Here is a 23,913-nt window from a genome sequence, read left to right on the forward strand (position 1 = left end):
GTGTGGCTGCATAGACTCCATGAGATTCATTTCCAGAGGTTTCAGCTGTGAGCAACAGTGCCTGAGGTGTGTGGAGTCATCTTAAGTCATTAACTTAACTTAAGTCATTAACTTAAGAGTCCACATTTTCCTTTTTTCCCCCCTTCCCTTCCAGGTGCAGCTTCAGGAGTTTCAATGTGGGACCAGCAGCATCTCCCTGGAACAGCTAATGTCAGGCAGTAAAGAAACAGTGAATACCTCTGCAACATAATGTTCCTGAATAAAATGTCACAACTATTATTGCAATGCTGTCAGTCAGTATTCACTACAGGGGGCAGTTGTTTAAAGGACAGAACTGCAAAATCATTTTTGATTGACTTACAAAAAAATATCAGTAACAAGGCTATAATAGTAACCACACACACTTAAGTGTCAGTGAATCAGGGGGGCATAATCAGGCCAAGAATTGGATGAAAATGAAATAAAAAGAGCAACATGGAGCTCCAGGGCAGAGGGCAGGTTTGGTACCTTTTGGGAACACTGTATTGTCGAAGTTAAATTAATTTTTGGTTTTAATAAGGAAAAAGGCATAATAATTTGATGTTAGTGGACCCCAAAACACCAAAGAGCACATGATGTGATTAGCAATTAAAATCTTGATTACCATTTTACAAAGACATATCTAAAAGATGTTGACTCCATAGACAGACTATGAGACAGTGGACCGCTGAGCACATACATCGGCCCATCATGATTTGTCCCAGCAGTAGGCTGGCTGTTCACACCAGAAGCGCACTTCTCTGCGGGGGTCAAGAAGTGATTCTGCTCCTTTCTAATCACATCTAGAGCTGATCTTTATAATAACCTCATGAATTTATAACATAATGCCCCTTAGCCTGTGTATTCCTGGATTAATGGGGCGTCCCTTCTTCTGAAACAATGAAGTTAAAAGGATCATGGCCTTGTGTGATGACTTTTTTCCTGCCTGTGTGTGATTGTGTCTGCTCGTCTCTCTCGCACTCTGTTTGGACACTCAGAATTACTTATTAATCGAAGGTCGCCGTCACGGACCGTTCCTGCCCACTTTAACCCCTGCATGAATAACCAATAACATAGGATATTATAAAAAATATTATACGAAATCATTAAAGGAAACTTTTGATGCAGGTTCTACTGCAGATATTCAGCTGTGAAACATATTTAAACTTAGTTCTGCAGCTAATGATTATGTTCACGATCGACTAATCAGGCGATTAGTTTCTCGATTAATTGTTTGTTTTTTCCACAAAATAGTGAAAAATGCCGGTTCTAATTTTCAGCGGTATAATGAGTCTTCAGATGCCTTGATGTGTCCGACCAGTAGTCTGAAAGCCAAACATATTCAGTTTAGTATATTCAGATCCTCACATTTGACTGGTGGCTTAAACCATTAAATATCTGGCCCTGTTGGTTAAGAAAAACAAAAAAAAAAAAAAAAAACATGCTTATTCCATTATCAGAATAGCTGTGATGAATTTTCTATTGATTAGTCGACTAATCATTGCAGCTCTATTTGAATAGCTTTCCGGCAATGTAGGTGTCCTATTGCCTATGTATGCACTGAGCTGTTGGGAAAAATAACTAAACAAATATAAAAGTAAAGATTGGAACTGTAGTAGGAGTAAAAACAGAAAAAAAAAAAAACATGCTCTGAACCTCCCTACGTTCGACTGACATGTAACAGGCTCTTGTTTAGGTGGCCCCCTGGCCACTTGGGGGCCCCTGGGCCCGTGCTTGGAGGCCCACTCCAACCACCATTCACTGCGCCGTCCGACGTCACTGGAACAGCAGCTAATATGTCAAATTTAAAGTCACAATTCACCGTCATCTGCATGTGCCGAGCGGACTGCTCTCCTGCCGCCAGAGTCCGGATTAAAACACATGCAAGCACGCGTGATGAATAACGCTCGGATGACCCGACCTCGGACTCTCACTCGGCGGTGCCTTGCTTTGCTCAGAGCGCCGGCCAGGGACATGAGAGAGCGGCGCCCGAGCCTCTAGCGGCAACTTTCGAAAAGGCCGCTGACACTTCCTGTTTGTCCGACAGAGGCGGAGCTAGCACGGCCATCTGCTGTGCCACCGCGAGACCGACCGACGGACCGAGGGACCGACGGACGGACGGACGGTAAGACAGGCTCCGCTTCCCGTTTTGCCGTTCAAAGTGCGGTATTCTACACTTTGCCCGCTCGGCTGACAATCATGGAGGATCCACAGACAGCGGGGCGGCTGCAGTGACGCGAACATTCGCCAGCCAAGATATAAATCTGCTGTAAGTCTTTTTTTTTTTTTTTTTTACGCCGTTCAGGCCGTGTGTCACGGAATAGTCCTACTATGTGCGTGTACAGCTCTCACACCTCAGCGAACTAAGCAGCGGGGAGACTGCGCGGTTTGAATCAAGTGAGGGTCATGTGGCCGTCGCTGCCCCTCTTGTCCCCTCCCTTAACCCCTTGTCCCAGCTCACACAAACTTTTTATGGCAGGGAAACACAACGCGATAACCCCTGTGAACCGCTGCCTCTGCCATTTTTTTTTTTTTTTTTTTTAAATTTCTGCCCTGTCATGTCTGTATTTTTGTCTGTGTAGTTTTCCAGCCGCGGTTGCCCCGTGAGTGAGCTTCGACCATGGTGCAGGAGTACCAGTCCCCCGTTCGGGTCTACAAGCATCCGTTTGAGTTGATAATGGCGGTGAGTTTTGTGTTTTACATTCACTGCCAGTGTTTGACATCTCCCACCTAATATGAGATGACATGAGACGGTCGCTGCGAGTGCTATTGCTTTGCAGGATCCTACATACAATAACTTAGGGTGTCTCTACTTTAGGTTGCTTTGACTTTTACGCTCCTGGAAATGTAGACATTGGAAACAACACGCAGAGTTTTCACTGGGCTCCAAGGCCGAGCTGCGGCGATATACAACAGACCAGACACTTTCAGAAAACTAGAAAAATGTCTGCAGCTTTGCCTGCCTCCTAGGGCCGCCTGTCTCCTTCTTGATATACTCTCACCTGTGATAAATGCTCTGTGATGAGTGACTACACCAATACACCAAACCCTCTCCTCTCCTGGTGCGGTGGTAAATACAGTTATCTGCAGGGCGCATACGTTGGGAGAGCTGCTTATTAAACTTTCCATCTCTGAGGCATCTCTGAAAGTTTCTCTCTTTCCACTTTATTCAGTGCGAGGCCGACCATTTTATACGCCTCTTTAACTGGCGTAGATGTTGGATATATATGTTTATATCTGTGACGCCTCTGTAACTCTTTAAACTTTGCCTTGTGTGTAGTTTTCTTGTTGTCATGTGAGGCTTAATGAGAGATCAGGGGGTTAGGAGTACCTGATTTATTTTGTGTGATTGTTTCAGTTTAAAAAAGCTTTTGGTAATACAATACACTTTGAATTTCTGTGTTGACGGTTTTTTCTTATTCCTGTGTTCCTTAAATGACGTGGCGCTGAGATAAATAGTGGTCACGACACTTCTTCATCAGAAATGTTTCTGGCTCTAATAACGTAACTGTCAGCAGTTTTTTATGATGGAACGATGGCCCACTTCGTCTTCAAGCTACAAAGAAATGCTTTAGATTCATATAAGACCACAAACTGTGTGTGAGGCAAAAGTAGGGCAAAAGTAAAATAAATGTTGATTTCCATGAGAGGCAGACAGGTTCCACCCACTTTTCCAGTCTGCTCTTGCTGTTGTTCCTTGCTCTCTGCAGTTATATATTAAGCGAAAGACTTATGCAATATCCTCAGAGTGGGGCAAAGACTGTGATGCAGCAGTGATGCAGCTTAGTCCAAGTTAACTCCCACACACGCTTAATTTCGCATGAAACATCTGATGTCTAAAATTCATACTATTATATTATATATATTGAAACGGATCTCTTAAAATAAGCCTTTTGTGAAAAGTAAATAACAGCACTGGTGAAAAGATTCAGGCCAAGGCAACATAAAGGAGAGACTCCAGGGAAAAGTCTGTCACCTCCTCCGCTCCCATCTATCCCTGAGCTTTTCTCATTAGTCCCTTTGCCCGTCATTCCACTGACATTATTACTCCGGCTAACAGTCCTAATCAGTGTCCTGGAAGTTACTGAATGTTTCACCAATGACCTCATTGTTTTCCCCCTCACGACGCGTCTTTATGACATCCCCGGGTCTTACTGTTATAGAAATGCATTCGATTTGTTTTTTCTGTGCAGATACAAAATCCCACTTGTAGATGGTTGACACCTGTAGAATTGCATTTAATCAATATCACCTGAGGGGAAAAAAAAAAAACACAGTTTATGCTCCATAGCCATGGTCATTAAAGTCTTAATGGCTTGCTGATGTAAAATATAATTTTGTATTCTATTCCCCCTTCGTGTTGTTATGCTTATAGTTCTAAAAGAAAAAAAGTAGGGCAAAGACTTAAGTTTGTCTGCAGTCAGTGAAACATTGTTTTTATTGTCGAGTGTGTAAGCTACAGTTAATGCTGCTTATTTACCAAGGAAACCTTTTCCATTAATGTGCTTAGTGAATAACGTCATCTTATTGATTGCATTGCTCACATGCTTTGCTGTATCGATACAAGTAGGGTGTGTGCGCGCGTGTGTGTGTGTGTGTTGCCGAAAGACCACCGCCTAAGTGTTTGTTTAGAGAGAAAAACCACAGAAAGTGCTGCTGTCTTGTGCTTTTAGTCTGTTTTTATAGCCAGCATATTCAGTTTAGCTCTTTAAACTTTTAAAATCGTTTGAGTCTTAGGCAACCAGGCTGATTTACTGCAGGCAATTTACCAGGTCAGGCTGTAAGGGGTTACCACATCTAGGGGCTCAGCATAGCTGAAGAGTATTGGCAGCAGTATTTTAACCTGTGGTAAACAAATTTGTTGTTACTCTAAAACATTAAATGGTCAGCTGTTCATGTTGTAATGGTCTAGTTCCTTCCCTGTCCTTGGTTACTTATCGATAGTGTATCAGTTTTTAAAAGCTGCACTGCTGCTAGTTACAGACTAAGGGCTACTTTTGCTTGTCCTGAAACGCCTGTTCAGCGACTCAGTCGATAATGACAGGTGAGCCCTAGTGAAACTGGCTTGGACAGATGGTCATACAGTATGTGCTGTAAAACACTAATCAATCGCTGGCTGTAAGTGCTGCCACAGCTGCAGGCCGTTGCTGTTCACAAGAGATCAAATGTTAACATGTATTTATATTAACTGGTAAAGCTACTAACTATTAAATGCATCTAATATGAAATGCATCTCATTATAGTTTACTTTATTGGGGCTTTATGGTTCAAAATCAACACTAAATCCACACTAGAGAACCCTACAAATTTCTTTTACTGATTTTTGTTTGTAAATGACTTTCTCACGTGACACTTTTCTCATTCTCAGGCCTATGTGAGGAGATTCCCAAAGTGCCCCTTGATCCCAGTGTTTTTGGACAGTGAGATCATCAGTGAAAACCAAAGTGAGGATGGATCTACGCTGGTAACCAAGAGGCACTGTATGATCGACATTGATGCTCCACGACTTCTCAAAAGGGTACCTCTCCTCTGATCTTTTTCTGAGCAAAGGCCATGAAATAAAAATAACCTTTGCTAGAATAAGGTATAATGATTGCTTTTGGAAGAACAAAACTAAGAATTTTTGTTTTTTAAGGTGATATTATGTGGCAGTGTTTTGTTAAATTGCAATAGAATGCCATTATAAAAACTGGCATCAGAAATGTTCACTGAACATTTTCCATATTTCATCCACTTGTTTAAATAACCTGCTAAAAACCAGGAGGATTTTTTTTTTTTTTTTTGTTTTCCTGCATGTAGATGGCTGGTGTAGACTACCTGTACTTTATCCAAAAGAACACTCTGAACCGCAAAGACCGGACGCTCCACATTGAGGTCCGCAACGAGACCTTTTCCAACAGGGTCGTTGTCCATGAAATCTGCAGCTACACGGTGAGTCTCAGAGTCGAACATGATAAGAAGGTGCTCGGGAAGAGAGCCGCTATTGCTTTTATTTCTTTGTTGTTGTACTTGTTTTATGGTTTTTGTGTGACACTTTTACCATGCCCAGTGCTCCGTTGGTGACACCGAGCCCTTCCCTGAAGCCTAAAGTACAGTATGAGAAGAAAATAACAGGAAGCAAAATAGAAGTCACTGTTTTAGGCATGACTGGTTCTGCTGCCTGTGCATACCAGTGGAGATCTGGCTGTCCTATACAGTGCATGAATTATTCATTTTAAGTGATCTTCCCAGTGTGCCAAATCCACTAAAAACTTGTGCCCCTCTGCTGTGTATGATATACCAGTCAGCTTTTAATTGAAATTAACTTAAGTATGAATTTTGTGTCCTGTTAACTTTGTACTGACAGTAAATCATACAAACTACTTAAATTACTTAAAGTTTCAGCATCCATAAAGTGTTTTTGTTTGTCTTCCACAGGTTCACCCCGAGAGTGAGGACTGGACGTGCTTTGAACAGAAAGCTAGTCTGGATATCAAGTCTTTCTTCGGCTTTGAGAGCACGGCAGAGAAGATAGCTATGAAACAGTATGCTGCCAGCATTGAAAAGGTTTGCATCTTTGAACTGCTCGTTATACATAGTATATGCAGCACACTTCTACCTCTACACTTGGAGAAATGTTGCATTTGATTCCCGTATATGTGTATTTTATAGACTGCTTATCTCTAGTTCCGTCTCCTTCCTATGTTGTAGGGTAAAGAAATTATTGAGTACTACCTCAGGGAGCTGGAGGCAGAAGGAGTAACTTACATACCGCGTTGGGTGCCCCCCGTTGTCTGTGGCGCTGCTAGCGCCGGGCTCCGGCTGTCACCTCCCTCTACTGCCAGGGCCATCCCGGCGAACAGTTCCAAGGATGGGCTCCCCAGCAAAGACTGGGCCTGTCCCACAGAGCTAGTGGCAGGCACACCCGATGGTCAGTGGTTACTCACTAGGCACAATTGAGTGGCGAACAGCAGCCAACACACAACGGAAAAGTGCATTGTAAAAGTTAAAAGTTGTGTGTCATGTCCACGGTCGCTTTTGTATCTTATCTCAGCTTCACGGTAAAAGATATTTACAGAGGGGGAACCTAGCTAGCTACAACTTTCCTAGCTAAGTTCCTGAGCAAATCTTAACACAATTTTTTTTTAGGCAGGGTGTCTGGGAGTCTATAAATAATAACAATAAAAAAATCTTGGGTTTATGGGAGTAATTGCAATATTTTAAAAGCTGAATATGTTTGTCCTTGTGAATTAAAAAGCCCACGGCTGAGTTTTCAAATCTCTGCAAAAAGACCACGTCTCTGCCTGGGTTAAGAAAGAACTGCTAGATTTCACGTTGCTGAAAACACAAGTGTCAGAAAGAACAGCAGCAAACAGGACCAAGCCTGCAGAAACATTTTAAGCCTTAGCTGTAGCTCACAAAATCATGCAAACTTGCTTGGTGCCTTGAACAATATTTTACTTGGTGGTTCACTGCTTTTTTGACTATTTCAACTCGTTTTGAAAATGCACTGTGCTGAACAGCTCCTGGTGACTCTCTCAGATGCATGTAAAAGGTGCTAACTTCACACTGTGCTTATGTTTTTGCCCATAGACAAGTTGGATGCTGACTACATCAGACGGTACCTGGGTTATTTAACGCTCCTGCAGGAGAGCTGTCTTATTCGACTGCGCCAGTGGCTCCAGGAAACCCACAAGGGCAAGGTCGCATACAGTATACACAAACGCAGTTTACTGGAATACACAGCTCTTTGTGCAATTATGTATGCACATTAATTTCTAGACTTTCACATAACCTAGACTTCTGCTTAGCTCCTGCTTCCATACTTTAAGTCAGTGTTGCTGTTTACAGATAGATTGTAGATTACAAATAAAAAAATAAGCATCCACTGGTTGAAGGTTAAGGAAAGTATTTGCATTTTTCAGTAACATTAACTTAAAACTTTGCATTGAAGTTTTGACACCTCTCTGTTGGGTACAGATTCCAAAAGATCAGCATGTGCTGCGCTTCCTGAGGGCCAGAGATTTCAACCTCGACAAGGCCAGGGAGCTCTTGTGCCAGTCTCTTACTTGGAGGAAACAACATCAGGTGGACTTCCTGTTAGACACGTGGGAGCGGCCACAACTGCTTCAGGAATATTACACCGGAGGCTGGCACCACCATGACAGAGGTACTGAGGGAACAGCACTTGCCTATTTTATCTTTACGTCATCTCAGTTTCACTTTATTTCACTACCTACTGTTATTTTGCCGAGGTTTATCTGCAGTGAAAAGTCGATATGAGATGGGCTGTTAATTATTGACTGTAACGTCTGAGCACCATCTGTCATAGCTACCATGTTTGAAAATTAGTCATTGCTTTCAACAGCTCAGCTGATCCAAACGGTTAGAGGTAGGACTTGAACGCAGGTAGCTGTGAATTGCCCTTTGAATGTTCTGTTAGAATGGTAAATACCGTTCTAACAGGTTTACCTTTGCATAGGCAACAGAGGGGTACTAAGCATAGTAAGAGTCATTTCTACAAAAGGATCTACTGATTCTGCAGATTGATTTTATTTTTTTGTACAGTCTGTGAATTTCTGTTTGTGTGTGTGTGTGTGTGTGTGTGCGCGCACGTGCATGGTCCATGTCTGTGTGTGATGTGTGTTTTAGAGGGCCGTCCTCTGTATATCTTGCGTCTGGGCCAAATGGACACTAAGGGTTTGGTACGAGCTTTGGGGGAGGAGGTGCTCCTAAGACAGGTGATATGATTAAGATTTATGCTTCCGCATTCCACCCGGTTATTTTCATTTACGATATCTTCGGTTGTATTAATGCTACTAAATTACGACCGCGACCCAGGTCCTGTCCATCAACGAGGAGGGACTGAGGCGTTGTGAGGAAAACACCAGAGTCTTCGGGCGACCTGTTAGGTGCCTAAATATTAATTCACCTGTCTTCTTAGTTACCTGTTACGTATTTACGTGTGTGTGTGTATCTATATGTATGTGTGTATATATATATATGTGTGTGTGTGTGTGTGTGTGTGTGTGTGTGTGTGTGTGTGTGTGTGTGTGTGTGTGTGTCTGTTTATTTGTTTGTTTGTTTGTTTGTTTGTTTGTTTCTTTGTTTGTGGTGGTGTACTGTGGCAAAATTACAAAACCTGTATCACTAACCAATATGTTAACTTGTATGTTAACATGTTGGTCAGCTGTTGGACTTGCCTGGTGGATCTGGAGGGTCTTAACATGCGTCACCTGTGGAGACCGGGCGTTAAGGCTCTGCTGAGAATCATTGAGATGGTGGAGGCCAACTACCCCGAGACTCTGGGTCGCCTCCTCATACTGAGGGCGCCTAGAGTTTTTCCAGTGCTCTGGACGCTGGTGAGAATAAATATCCGCACTTACACTTGATGTGCAGCCGTGGATGTGATTGTGATTAATCATCCCATCATGTATGTTTCTATACAGAAGTACATATGGGCACAGAGGTTGCTTCCTGCAGATACTCTCATCGATAGGAAGTGTAATTAGTTGGGTGCAATGCAGCCACATTGTGGGTATGAGCAAATGATAAACAACGGAAATAAGCAGGAGGACCAGAGAAAACTAATATTAACAAATGAAGATAATTATAGCTGTGCAGTATGCAGAGACGTAACTGATCCCCATAGGTGAAATTTAATCACTTCCATAGTTATATGCAGTAGTATAGTCTGTAGGATAGTAATAGCATTCAGCTGAGAAATAAAGATAAGTAGCAATATGAGCATAGAGATATATGAAAATAAACCTAAAGAGTAATAAAAGTAATGAAAACAGTGCACAGCTGAAGCATTATTGAAGGGATGTTAAAGCTGCTACCTTGGGGTTTTCCAGAAGAGATGTTTATTAAACTTTTGGAGTTTGATAACCCTGAGATGAGGGAAACGTGTTTTCTGTCAGTTACTGTGGTAACCTGCAGTGTGAACGTAACCTGCTCGCCGGCAGGTTTCCCTTCTCTTTGTCTCCTCCCCTCTTGCCGAGCCTGAAGAAGGTGTCTGAGACGCCGTTTGATTTCCTCATTCATACAGTCCAAATCAAATTCGAAATCACAGCACATTAATGTGCAGAAGTTTACGTCAGGAGAAGATCAAAATCCCAGCTGGACACGTGTTTTTTACCCAAGGCCTCTCTTTACTAATGTTGCTGTCACCAGTGCAAGGACAGCGAGACAGACAGCGATCTCTTACATTTAAATATCACACATTCTGGATTCATCCTCAGCTCAGAATAAAATCTATACTTTGTCCATCTTTACAACACTGTGACTCTGTGGAAAATGAAGACGGCTGACAGGTTGCCAGTCGGTTCCCCTGCACTGAAACATTTGCTGAAGCGGCTTTAAGATTTTAAAACTGGACCAGATGTAGTTTAAAAGTGAGTTATTGAATACAGGCTGCATATAGTCTTAACTTCTTAACAGCCTTTCAGTTACTGTGTTTAAATTGACTACTTTTTGAAACGTTGAGCAAGATTTTTAAATGTAAAATAGATAGAAAGAAAGAAAAGAAAACTTTACACTCAGTTTGAACCTAAACCGTTTTTTCAACTGCAAATGACCAAAATCATGAGGCTGTTATTGAGTCAGACTATGGGGTTACTCTAATAGATCTATAAACTTCTTTCTGATCTGTTTGATTTCATCCTCTGCTGCCAGCAGCACGTTGTCCCCATCAGGTTACAGCTGAGAAAAGATATATTTAAAAATTTGATCTAACAAACAGTGATTCTAGCACTTGATCATCCATTAGGGAAATTAGAGTCTGCTAAATAATGAATGGATGGTCTATGCTGAATAAAATGTAATAATGTCTTACTGAATCTTTTCTCCAACTCAGGCTCCTCCACTGCTGCTGCTGTTTTTAAATAAAAACACATTACACATTACACACATTAATATGTCTGTCTCCACGGAGGCTCTGCTTTTTATTTACCCGTTGCCATGGTTAATCGTAGTATCAGAGCTCCACTGATGATGGTCTTCTTTTCATTCACTAGGTTAAGAACTTAACCTCAGGGTTAAGTTCAGAGTTCGCTAAACCCGCTTTCCGGAATATTCCACTGGAGATGTGATAGATGCAACAACTTATCAAGAAATAGAAGTTATCATGATGATAAAATCCGTATAAAATACAGATACAGATGCTCAGTAACATTTCTCAAACATTAATAGTTTAAATATTCATGGGTTAAATTTTACAGTTCATAGCGAGTGAACCTGCTGCTTTTTTCTCATACGGCCGTGGGTGTCCTGCTTTTCTAGGTCAGCCCCTTGATCGACGAGAACACTCGTAAGAAGTTTCTTGTTTATGCTGGAAATGACTACCAGGGTCCAGGAGGGTTGGTGGACTACATTGACAGGCAGATCATCCCGGACTTCTTGGGAGGGGATTGCATGGTGAGATGTATACCTCAGCCCATCGATTTCTACTTGTAAATTTTCTTTTCAAAACAAACACACAGTGAAATAATGTGTATCACAGCTCTTGCTCCTGATTGGACATTTTTGACTATGCTTTCTCAGTCACTCATATAGCTTCAGAATTCAGTGTTTTTAACCCATCACCAACAGTAAGAGCCAATTAATTCATCACCAGCAGGTATATCAAGTTACTACCTTTGGTACAATAGGTGTTTTCAGAATTGCCTTACTTAAAATCTCAAGGGGCTTCCTAATAATATTAAAGCTAAGAAATGCATCAATAGAACAAGACAAAATATGTAACCTTATGTCCTTATATAACTCTTATCTACAAACAATCACAAGACACATTTACAGATGTTAACATACAGTAATGGGAGATTTTTTTTTTTTTTTTTTGGTCATTCTGCAGTGTGACATTCCTGAGGGAGGCATGGTCTCCAAATCTCTGTACAGGACAGCAGAGGAACTGGAGAGTGAGGAGAACCGCTTGTTGACTGACTCCATCTATAAGAGTGCCAGTATCTTCAAGGGAGCCCCGTATGAGGTACAGTCTCAGTCTTTTGAATCGGCGCCCCGATCCGCATGTATCTGTATTTTAATTCTGTGAAGACTGCATAAAGATGAGAGCAAGGGGGCGTTTCTTCACAATTCCAGTGTCTGTGGATTTTTTATGCTGTGGATTCTAGTGCCACCACCTGGGACAAATCTGCTTTGCAGGCTTGTAGCAAAAGAGAAACGTGATTAGTGGTCTGCTGTCTCCTGTTCTGTGTTTCTAATCTTCTTACACACTGCTGCAGATGCTGATTGAGATCACAGAGGCCTCCTCCGTCATTACCTGGGACTTTGACGTGTCTAAAGGAGATGTGATCTTCAACATCTACCATTCCAAGAGGGCCCCTCAGCCTCCAAAGAAAGACACTCTCGGAGCCCATGGCATCACATCCTTAGGGGCTGTCAGTGCCCAGCTAATAGACAGGAGCTGGGTGATGGGCCAGGACTATAGCATGGTGGAGAAAGCCCTCACTTGCAGGGAAGGAGAGAGTGTACAGGTGAGAGGTAGGATGGTGGACTCTGCATTCTGTCTTTTTTTTTTTTTTTTTTAAGTTTTCGACTAAACTTTCTTTGTCCCTGTTTGCTGTTTATTGCATCAAAGCGGTTAATCCTCTATCATTGCAGCCTCCAATTAATCCTGCAGCTTTCCTCTGTTCAAACAGGGCTCCCATATAACACGCTGGCCCGGCTTCTACATCCTCCAGTGGCGTTTCCACAGCTCCCCAGCCTGCACCGCCTCCAGCTTGCCTCGTGTGGATGATGTGCTGGCCTCTCTGCAGGTCTCCTCCCACAAGTGTAAGATCATGTACTACACAGAGGTGCTGGCCTCCCATGACTTCAGGTCAGTTTATTTATTCCACTGAGCCTTTTTTTTTCTGGTCGTGCCCTGTATTCATTGTATAATACTGAAGCTGTCTTTCACACGGGCTGCACTGCTCTCGTGTGGGTTTATCGAAAATCAGTGTGGTGATATTTCTGTAAATGTTGTTTCCTTATGTTTTGCAGACAACTTTGCCAGATATGTATTTTTCATACCTGTTATACTGTACATGTGTTACCTGTTTTTTTTTTTTTGTTTTTTTTTGACAGTAATTAATTGTCTGAGAATGAATTTCCCTTCTGTCTTTTTCTGTTATTTCTAGGGGATCCATGACCAGTCTGGAGTCTTGCCATAGTGGTTTCTCACAGCTCAGTGCTGCCACTACTTCCTCTAGCCAGTCACACGCCAGCTCGATCTCAAGGTAACATCTGCCCAACATGTGTCCCAAGGCAACAATGACCTAAAACCGACTGATAACTGACTCTAATGTGTTTGTTCATAAAGAGGTTTTTTTTAACTAATAAGAGTAAATTAGCATTTGATCTGACAATGGAAATGTTTATAGTTCTTAATTTTAGTGGATCAGTGAAGTTTCATTGATCTTCTTTGTTTCTAGGGAATGATGCAGCAGTTTTTCCTGTGCCTGCGATGACTGACTTGTTAGGTTTTGTTTGTATTATATTCGTGTACAGTATAACAAATACAAATGTGCAGTGCAAATGTGAAATATATAATTTGTAGTTAGATACGTGTCCATAAAGATGGCATTACAGAAGAATATCTGAAATGTATCTGCTGGATAACTAAATTCAAAAGCCCAATAAAAAACAGTTTTTAGATAAGATTAGATGGAATAGAGATTAAAGGTAAAAGAGTATCTCTATATTGCACACAGCTTCTGTCCCTGAAGTTGCTTTCATTGCCCACAAGATGTCAGTGCACTCTGTGACTGGAACTGCTCTCAGATCTGCAGTGTACGTAGCACATGTGGTTTTACTCACACACTTGTCTGGTCTTCTAGGAAATAGAAACGAGTCTTGTTGAAATAAAGAATTTATCACACAAATCAATATTGATGTATCCTCCAGAATGTGTCTTTGTACTGACTTTTGAGAAAACAATGACTGTAGTAGTGGTGTTGTTTTTAGGGTAGTAATTTTGAATAATCATAGAGATGGGTTATTAAACATTTCTTACAGAAATAGATGAGATGTTAAAAGGGAGCAGATAAAATAAAATCTCTATTAAAATATGCAGTACACACTCTAGATTGCATGTAATGTTGTTTTTGGGCTTGTTAGGCGTAGCTGCTTTGTTTTTTGAGGCAGCTTATTTGAATGCAATATAGTGCAGCCCCTTGTTATTTAGCAAAGGGCCAGGCAGACAACTGATTTACATACAACTTTAATTTCTATAAAGTTATCAGATGCTTCCAGCTAAAGCTTAATTGAATTTCCCTGTTATGTTTTTTTTTTTTTTGTTTTCTTGGTTTGCGAACACAAAGCCAGGTGGATTGAGTTTTCTGAGGGGTTGATTGAACGGGAGCCTGATTTCCTGCTGGCATGTCAGGGTTGTTAGAAAGAGGAAGTGTACTGACTTTGCCAGGAGCTTATTTGCTGAATTACTCAGCTTGGTTTAATGACTTCCCAAGACACACATTGTCCACATCCTGTAAATAACAGCACTTCTTTCTCATGATATGCCTTTTTTCTTTTTTTTAACTCCTAAATAACACATCACATTAAAATGTATCCACCTGTTTAGTCAAGTCAAGTCAAGTCCCAGGCAATAAAATCTGAATAAAAGACTAAAAACAAAACAACCACATAACACACAGCACAAATCAACAATCATAGTCAAAGGCAATAGTACAAAGCTGATTAAAAACTATCTTTTGCTACTGCATTGACCTGCTTGTAGAATTTGATGGCGGAGTCAAGTATCTCATAAACATATAGTTTAACAAGGTTGGACAGGTTGCCTAAGCTGTTGGTAATCGATTTTCCTAGAGTCAGAGGGGCCAATTAGGACAACTTCAGTCTTGCTGTCATTCAGCTCAGGAAATTTTGAGCCATCCAACACTTGATGTCCTAAAGGCAGTTCATAAGACTGATTAGTTTGGACCATTTGTTTGGTTTCAGGGGAGATACAGCTATGTGGGATCTGCATAGCAGTGGACGGAAATGTTGAACTTTTTAATGATTTGACCAAGGAGAAGCATGACAGACAGAATGGGAGCTAAGATGGAACCCTGTGGGACTCAGAAGAAGAGACCAGCTGGGGGAGAGGAAAAATTGCCTATGTTGGTAGAGAAACTTTTATTTCTGAGGTGTGAACCAGTTTAAGACAGTGCCATCAACATCCACCCCATAATAGAGACAATTGATTAAAATGTCATGGTCCATTGTATCAAACGTCGCGCTGAGGTCAAGAAGAATTAGGACGGCACAGAGTGGACAGAGGGGAGCAGTTCCCTGGACACACTCAGAAAAGCAGACTCTGTGCTTTGTTGGGCCTTAAAACCTGACTAGAATTTTTCCAAGATGTTATTTTGGTGTAAGTAGGGGAGAAATTGACAGAGAATTACCTTTTCAAGTGCGTTTGACAAGAGTGGGAGTTCAGAGGTTGGTCTGTAGTTACTAGGCAAGGTGTAGTCTGGGTTTTTGTTTTTTTTTAGCAGGGGCTGGACCACAGCGAGCTTGAAGGAAGTTGGAACAACACCAGTGGGCAGAGAGCTATTGATTATGGAGAGGATGCTGGGACCCACTATGTCAAAGACATCTTTCAGGACAGAAATGGGAACAATATCGAATGGGCAGGTTGGAGATTTTGTGGGGGAAACAAACTTTATGAGGGAAGGTTACGAGATGGGTTGAAAGCTGTCCAAGGTAGATGAACAGTGCAGTGAGACATTTAGGTCAAAGGTGGAGAGGGAAATGTTCAATCTGACGTCTCCAACTTTGATGATGAAAATTTTTTTGAAATTCCTTGCACTTAGTTCTGGACACATCTAAGCTGGTACTGGGGATGGGACAGATCAGAGTTAATGGTATTGAATAAGACTATGAGATTATGGGAGTTGTTAGTGATGAGGTCAGAAAAGCATTTTGTTCTTCCTTCCTTTACTGCATCCTGGTAAGTGTGACGAGTGACTCTCAATTTCAAAAGAAATTTGACGCTTACCACCCTTCCACTTCCGCTCTGCTTTTTTGCAACCCATCTTAAGGGCTCAAATGGTGTCATTAAACCAAGGCAAGCTTTTAGGTTTAGGCTTTTTCAACTTAAGGGGGGTAACAGAATCCAGAATAGAAAGGCAGGTGGTGTTAAATAAAGATATAATATTCTCTGTGATAACTTGGGAGGATAAGCCTCATCAGAGAACTTATTGGCAATCCAAGAGTTAATGAAGCAAAAACAGTGAACAGGGAGATGAGGTTTAATTGGAGAAAAAGGCAGAGAGGAATCAAATACAACTGTGTTATGATGTGACAGATTATCATCAATTATTTCCATATTGCAAATTGGAAAACCAAATGATAAAACTAGTTCGAGTGGGTGGCATGGCTTGTGAGAAGGGCCAGTAGTAAGCTGTGTAAGGTTTAGGGATTCAACCAGATGCATAAAATCAGACACAACAGGTTTAGAGGGACAGCAAACCTGAATAGTGAAATCACCAAGAATCAGGACTCTGACAAAGTTGGGCGTGGTATTTGAGAGAGAGTCAGAAAATTGTGGGATAAAGTCAAATGCAATTAAGAAGGGCCTACTTTAATTAACTGCACCTCAAAGCTGGAGGCAGCTGTTAAAAGCAGTAGTTAGTTGTCCCTACACAACCTTGTGAAGGGAGGGCTGGTAGCTGACTACTACCACAAAGCGTTGAGATGATTTATGGTTATATTATGAGTGTATTTTATATGAAGAAAAACAAACATGGACAAACTGCTTCAGAGAAATGTTCAGAAGGTGAAGTTCAACAACTGTGATACGTATAGTTACAGCCATGGCTCAAAATTGATCATGGTCTCAACAAAAACTTATCTTTAAAATACTGGTCTTAATGGTAATACTAAAGTCTATAGCCATGCTAGCAGGCTAGCTAGGTTACAGGCCTACGTAGGCACACTAGTGCTTTGAGCATGCTAACACACTCACAGTGCAATGCATGCTGATGTTTAGCAGGTATAAAGTTTCCCATGTTCACTGATCATAGTTTACCATGTTAACGTCCTAATATTTAGTTATTTCACAAAAAACAGCTGAGGCTATTATTAGTTTTATAACGTATTTAGTCATAACCCAAAGTATTGGGCAAATTGGCAAAAATTAGACCAGATGATGGTGCTAGATGAAATGTGAATAGGATAATCAAAGTTATTACAATTCATTCTGATGGGGAGGTGAGCAAATTTTATGGCAATCCATCTGATAGTTGTTGACATTTCAATCAAAACAACACGTGAACCGGATGATAGAGAAGTCAGAAGATCACCAAAGTCATCACAACTTCTGGGGACCATGAATGTTTGTCACAAATTTCATGGCAAACCATAAATTTTGTGAAATGATATTTTATATTGGTAATATAAAATATCAGTTCACATAGATCAGTGAGTCTGTTTTTCAGTCCTTTTTCCTCCAACCAGGTCGATAATTGTTTGGAGAAAACCAAAAGGTTCCCCCTGCAATGGATATGTACAGGTAAAGTTAAACATTTCATGAGAAACATGTTGTAGCTACCAATTACTTTAAATGGCTTTGCATTAATCATGGAATATGAGGTAATCTTTGTAGTTTTTATGACAAATGCATTTGTTGCTGACACTGAACCTCTTCTCTTTTCTCAAAGATCAGAAAACTGACATACAGTGCACAACTTGTTGGCAGTAAGTTGAATGACTAGGGAGTCATGTACCCTTTATTTTAAAATTCTGTTTTGTTGTTAGTCATGTGGATTATGGGTTTAATATTTTGTAACTAACTTAAAAAAAAACATTATTATTAAAGACAAACGACTTCTTTCTAGACTCACTGTTTGTGCTGCACCCTTGAAGACATTTCTCATGAGAAGAGATACCAACTTTGACAACATTTCAGCATCTTAACACTGTTATTCCCTGGTTGCACTAAGCATCACAGAAGAAGGTTTATCTGGAATTTGTCTCTAAAGAAACAGGCCAAAAGATTCAATTTCTACTCTAGGGTATTTCTGTGAGAAACTGTGCTCTTCCACTAACCTGCCTCATAAGCTGCTGGCTTACCAAGCTTTCCCATCACACTCGTGATATGCAAGTCTGGAGAAGCAGTCAAATCACAAAATATCACATTTTGAATAATACTGCGACCAGGAACACTAGATCTCTTAATTCTTTGGTGAGCACAGCAAGCAGAGAGGTGGGCTGCAGCGATAATATGCTGCTGAAAAAGTCTCAGACTGCTTGTTACAGATATAACATCCCAGCTTTCCCTGGGAATATGTACATGATAATGAATCAGTTTCTCTCAGAAATACCAGAGTCAGGCATGGAATAGTCAACATGGGGCTCATTTTGGGTCTTTGTTTTTTGTATTTACATCTCATAAATTGCTAAAGGTAGAGAGGCTGTACTTTAAAAAAAAAAAAAAAAAAAAAAAAGATTCATGCACCACTTCCCCATATCAAGATAATCCTTTGAATCTACTTGAATGAGCTGACAGAGAGGACTGTTTCTCAGATGCCAAAGTTGAATGATAATAGTACCTAAAACACAAGGGGTCAAAACCAAACTATATCTTCCCATTTATTCCCTCAACCTATCAAATCTTGCATGGAAATGGCTTTTTTCTAACTTGATTTGATTACAAATAAGAAAATCTTATCAGACATGAGGTTGTAGAGTCTCACTCAAGTGTGGATCCTCATTACAACCTAAGCCCTTGTTTCATTTGCTTCCCTCTGAAAATCCTGACCTTCCCACTAATTGAAAAGGAGAGCTCTGGATCAGTGTGCCCCAATTTATTTTAAGGCTTGTCGAACTGGTAGAGAAACTTTGCGGGGGTTTGTTTGTGTGTACAAATGTGGGGCTTGAATTGAGGCCTTGTTTTACCGTGATCTGTGCAACTGAAAAACGGTAGATGTTGAATGCCTCCTCCATCTGAGTTGTGGTCCTGTCTATTTAACTAATCTCATATTGGCTGGGTTTGAATTCATTTTCTCACTTGATGTTCTACTGAGCCTGATTAATATGTCCACAGACAAATAGATACAGTCACGTCTATTTATCTCTGATGCTTCATACTATCTTACATATCTTCAAACATTGATTTTCTCAGCAACAAGAGAGACCATCAATCTAGCTTCAATTTAGGCCAATTTCTGAGCACTGCCCTCATTTGCAATGAACTGCCAAGGCTCTGCTTTAGTCAAATGTTGTTTTCATCAGTTTCCGAACATCATACCTGCTTTTATTTCTCTGGTGTTTTCTTGCTTCATTGAATTCTATCGTTGACATTTCCATTCCTCTCAGTATAAATGGGCACTTAACTGTGCAGGTCAGTATGAGCCTGCCCTCCTTAAATGTTACAGTGGGAACACATCTTTTATCCATTCGCACAGAACACCAAACTTTGCCAACTTGTCATGCATTCAGTAAGCTCACAACACTGACTGCTTGAAGACAAATTTAACCCGTTCACAAGCAGCAGTCAGTCATTACAAACACATGCCATAGCGTCAAAAATTGTTCAAACCCACATTACTTTGTTTTAAATTCCGGTGAAATGTGTATGAAATAATACACAACATGTCTAGAATATTTACATTTGATGGAACATTGCAGCCATTAAAAGTCTTTGGGAATAACATTTCATTGAGTGCAAACATCATTTACTGTATCTTCAATGAAGAGCCGGGACAAGCTGATACAAACTATACAGTATACTTTCATGTGAAAAATTAAGTACACCCCTACATTTAACCCACCATCAGAGCCATAAAATTGGAATCATTCAAGATTAGGTGCCAGGGATTAGAACCTCCTTATGGAGTGCAAGGGGAACGTGTATTATAGGGTCATCACACCAAGATCTAAAGAAGCCTTCAGAAAAAAGGTTGTAGATGCCTGAGTCTGGCAGGGGATTTAAAATATTGCCAAATGATTTGAAATAAATCATTCCACTGTAAGGAAAATAATCTACGTGGCATAGATTTCAAACAACTGTGAATTTGTCGAAGACTGGCTGCTCCAGCAAATTCCACTCAAGAGCAAATGGTTAGATGCAAAAAGGAGTCTCAGAGAACCCAAAAATTTCATCACAGGACCTGCAGTTAACCCTTGCAACTGTTGGTGTCAAAGCATATGCGTCTACAATCAGAAGGAAATCACACAAATATGACTTGCATGGGAGCTGTGCCAGGAAAAAGCCTTTGCTGTCCAAAATAGAACGTAATACCAACTGTGAAGCATGGTGGTGGAAATGTTATGGTTTGGGGTTTGCTTCGTTCCCTCAGGGACTGGGTAGCTTGCAGTCATTGATTCATCTATGGATTCTGCATTATACCAAAGAGGGCTTGAAGATTGTGTGAGGCCATCTGTCCAAAAGTTGAAGTTGATCTGGAAGTGGACCTTTCAACAGGATAATGATCCTAAGCACACTGGCAAATCCACTAAGGAAGGAGGTTAAGCATGCACAGCCTATAGGCCAGCAAAAATACAACATGGTCTTATGGGTGTTCATTGTTCAGCTACGATATCAGTGAGGAAGAAGGTCTAACTAGTCAACAATAAAATGTGTTTAAATTAATGGATAAGAGAAATAAAGAAAAATGAACTTGTAAATATTTAAGTTTTGGTGATGCATAGTAAGATGAGCAAGAAGATACTGTATGTCCTTTCTGCTTTTCATAACTTTGTTTAAGAGGCTGAAAAAAAATTAACCCCTTTTGCTTTGAAACGGGTCCATTACCAACCGCAGTAAAATCCAGACAGAAGGAAGGAGGAGGACACGGAATATTTTCATGTTTAAGCTGCTACACTCTCAAGTGATTAAGCTTTATGGTGCTGCTGAGAGTTTCAATTTGAAACCATTTCAGTAGGGAGGGAAGGTTTCAACCTGTCAACAATCACTTAGGTGCGTAAAACAGGCAACTGACTACAAAGGCTCTACCAGTTCCTGAGGGAAAATAATTTGGCTCATTACCGCTCCACTACGTTCACCAGCTGGTCGCTAACTGTGTCTTCGGCAATTTAGCGCTGAGCAGGTTGTGTACAGTGGCGTTTTACAGCTTTGTGGCTGAAAACAGCTGCGTGGCGCGGCTGAAAACGACGCTGCAGTACGTTTACGGACCGACAACTAAACAATGAGCTGAAACTTACGATGAAGCTCCTGAAGAAGCCGAGCCCAGAGCTGCAGATTCAGGTGATCATTTTCTCAAGATTTAACTCTATGCCTGATCCTTTCACATTGTTTTCACATTGTCATTTGGTACACGGTAATAAAAAAAATATCAATTATAGCCACTAATGGAACCAATTAAGCTAATTTACATAGCCTCAATAGTACAATTGTGTTTTTGTGATGAAATATGTGGTTTCTGTTATATTTTGGGTAGCCAGGAATGCTAGTTATAGCTTATCTTTCCATTTCATTCCATCCTTGCTCAGTTCTTTTGTTGGCTATTGCATGAGATTTTCATGCCAGCCAGTAGGCCCTTTGTTTTCCACAGCAGACATCATTGGCAAGAAAACCACAGGTGTATTCAATAACAACAATGAGGACTGCACTCCATGTAGCTTGACCAGTTTCAGGGCCCTGCTATTGAGCTCCTTGGCTCACTGACTGACTGCTTAACGGAACAGAGCCCTCATTAATGGTTATAATTACACCATTGCTGTTTTCTGCTATTGCCCGTCGAATTGTCTGACATAAATAATAAATGACATACTAGGTGTTTGTGTATTACCCAAATAACAGGGAACACCTTCCTCCTGTCTGTTGGTAGTCAATCCACATAAGTTCAGGTTAAATGTAATCAATGGTACTACATGGGAAGAAGTCTGTGCTGACTAACTGGACTGCTGTTTTTCTGCTAGCAGAGAGTAAAGGGCGGCGTTTATGGCATCCATCTTTTCTCCTCTTACATGCCAAGCCTCACCACCCCTCACCGGACCCAGGTTTCCCTAATTGGCAGGCACAGGGGCTGGCAGGAATCCCCTATACACTTGAGTGATGTGGGTGTCTTCGGAATAAAGAATGGAGTGAGTGTAAGAGAGCAAAGACAGAGATAAACGGATGGAGAGAGTGAGATAAAGGTGGGAAGGTGGGATTAGGGACGAGGAGAGCAGGACAATCAAATGTAGATTTTCAAGGGACTGGCTGCCACCTCGCCTGCCAGTCCCTTTTCATCCAGTCAAACTCTGTAGAGAAGTGACTATACTCGAGTGTGATCAGGCTTTTTGGATGGAGCCTGACATGCACTAGTAGCTGGATGCCACGACCAGTACATGCTGTGTGCTGTGTATATATACTCAAACTACACCATACTACCTCTTCTTTCTTTCACCGATGGTTGTGGCTTCTTGGCTTCTGTTTTTCCGTTCGTTGGCTGTTATGCTTGTTCTGTTAATGAATTCAGTAATTCTTTATTTATTTTAACATCTGGTGACAGGCTGAAATGTTTTATCATCATATCATATTTTATTATGTCACAATCAGCGTGCGTGTTTTGCAGCTGAAACAATTAGTCGATTAATCAACTGGGCCAAGTCTATTAACAGAAAATTAAGTAAAATAGTTTTATAAGCAAAATTGCCAAACATCTTCTAGTTCCAGGGTCTCAAATGTGAAGATTTTTTTTGCTCTTTCACTTTGTCTTATACAATACTAAATTGAATAGGTTCATGATTTGGACTGTTTGTCAAAACAAGTAATTTAAAGACAAGAGCTGCAACCAACCAATTATTTTCATTAAACATTAATCCTCAGATTCATAATTAATCTATAAAATGTCATACAATTGAAATATGCCCATCACAATTCAAGACTCAAGGTAATGTAATGAAAAATGAAATCTTTGAACTTGAAAAGCTGGAACTGGAGAATGTTTGGCATTTTTGCCAGATAAATGACTTAAACGATCAATCAATCATCAAAATAGACAATTATTTTTCTGTCAATCTACTAATCAATTTATTGACTAATATTTTCAGTTCTAGACATCACCCTTGGTTTTTGGGAAATTAGAAAAGCATTTGTCACTATTTTCTGACATTTTATAGACCACACCTTATTTTCGGCACAGGGTGTCAGGTTTTTTTATGTCAAAAATTTTAATCTTTAAATTTTAAAATGTACAAAGTCAGTGTTAGGTGTTTGAGTGTTGAAATTCAGAAGTATCCTCTACTTTAAAAATGACAGACAGAACGATGCACACTACCCAGAACAAGCCTCGTCTGTGCCTCTTGTTGTTTTAGACAATCCTTTACAGATGCAGTGAAGCAGAGAACAAGAGCAAATGCAACACAGCCAAACTGTTGTGTGTGGAAAATGTTTTCTGTCACTGGCATCCACTGCTCTCTCTTTCCGTCTCTCTTTCTGACATTATGAGGTAGCTACTGTAAGCCAGGCCCATAAGTGATCCCTAGATGCATGCTGGCACTGCACCACTCAGTCTCTTGTTGCCTCTGAGTCGTCCTGCCTGATTTGAACTGTTTCATCATGCTGTGTAAATTAAAATAAACTTTTCTCACCATAAGGGGATACTGCTATTCCCTGGTGAAAGCAAGTTCATTATCATTTTGAATCTGTTTGAAGAACATTAAAGCTGTTAGAGCTGTCAGAATGGCAGATTTGTAAATACTGGATGTAACTCCCTGTGGTTCAAGTTATTAGAAAATCACGAAGCTTCATTAGCTTGAATGCTGAAGTAGATTAAAATTACATATGTGGCTCAAAATCTTGGCTCAGTGCTGCACCAGCGTTAAGCCCTCTGTGTATCTACCAATTAAGGTACAGCCCATGTTGTTTGAATCTGAATATTGAATTAAAGCAGCAGTTCAGCATTTTGTGAAGTACATTTTCTGGCCGAGAGTTAGATGAGAGGGTTGATACCAGTCTTCTCTCTG

General features: G+C 40.7%; 1 protein-coding gene across 4 annotated transcripts; it reads left to right on the forward strand.

Annotated features, from left to right (window-relative positions):
• The first annotated feature begins 2,017 nt into the window (after positions 1-2,017).
• LOC120788074 (SEC14-like protein 1) lies at positions 2,018-13,884 on the forward strand. 4 transcript variants are annotated; one of them, XM_040123577.1, is made up of 17 exons: positions 2,018-2,143; positions 2,601-2,701; positions 5,387-5,536; positions 5,818-5,949; positions 6,436-6,564; positions 6,709-6,928; positions 7,591-7,700; positions 7,978-8,167; positions 8,650-8,738; positions 8,839-8,909; positions 9,188-9,359; positions 11,281-11,415; positions 11,852-11,986; positions 12,240-12,491; positions 12,657-12,835; positions 13,137-13,235; positions 13,431-13,884. In XM_040123577.1, the coding sequence occupies exons 2-17, from the start codon at positions 2,639-2,641 to the stop codon at positions 13,435-13,437; spliced, it is 2,133 nt and encodes a 710-aa protein (XP_039979511.1). In that variant the 5' UTR covers positions 2,018-2,143; positions 2,601-2,638; the 3' UTR covers positions 13,438-13,884. The 4 variants fall into 4 exon arrangements, with proteins under 4 accessions (XP_039979511.1, XP_039979510.1, XP_039979513.1 ...); XM_040123576.1 differs by having other exon boundaries at positions 2,023-2,287; XM_040123579.1 differs by having other exon boundaries at positions 2,028-2,139.
• Positions 13,885-23,913: the final 10,029 nt, after the last annotated feature.

This window comes from Xiphias gladius, chromosome 3, assembly GCF_016859285.1.
Source record: "Xiphias gladius isolate SHS-SW01 ecotype Sanya breed wild chromosome 3, ASM1685928v1, whole genome shotgun sequence".
NCBI lineage: Eukaryota > Metazoa > Chordata > Actinopteri > Istiophoriformes > Xiphiidae > Xiphias > Xiphias gladius.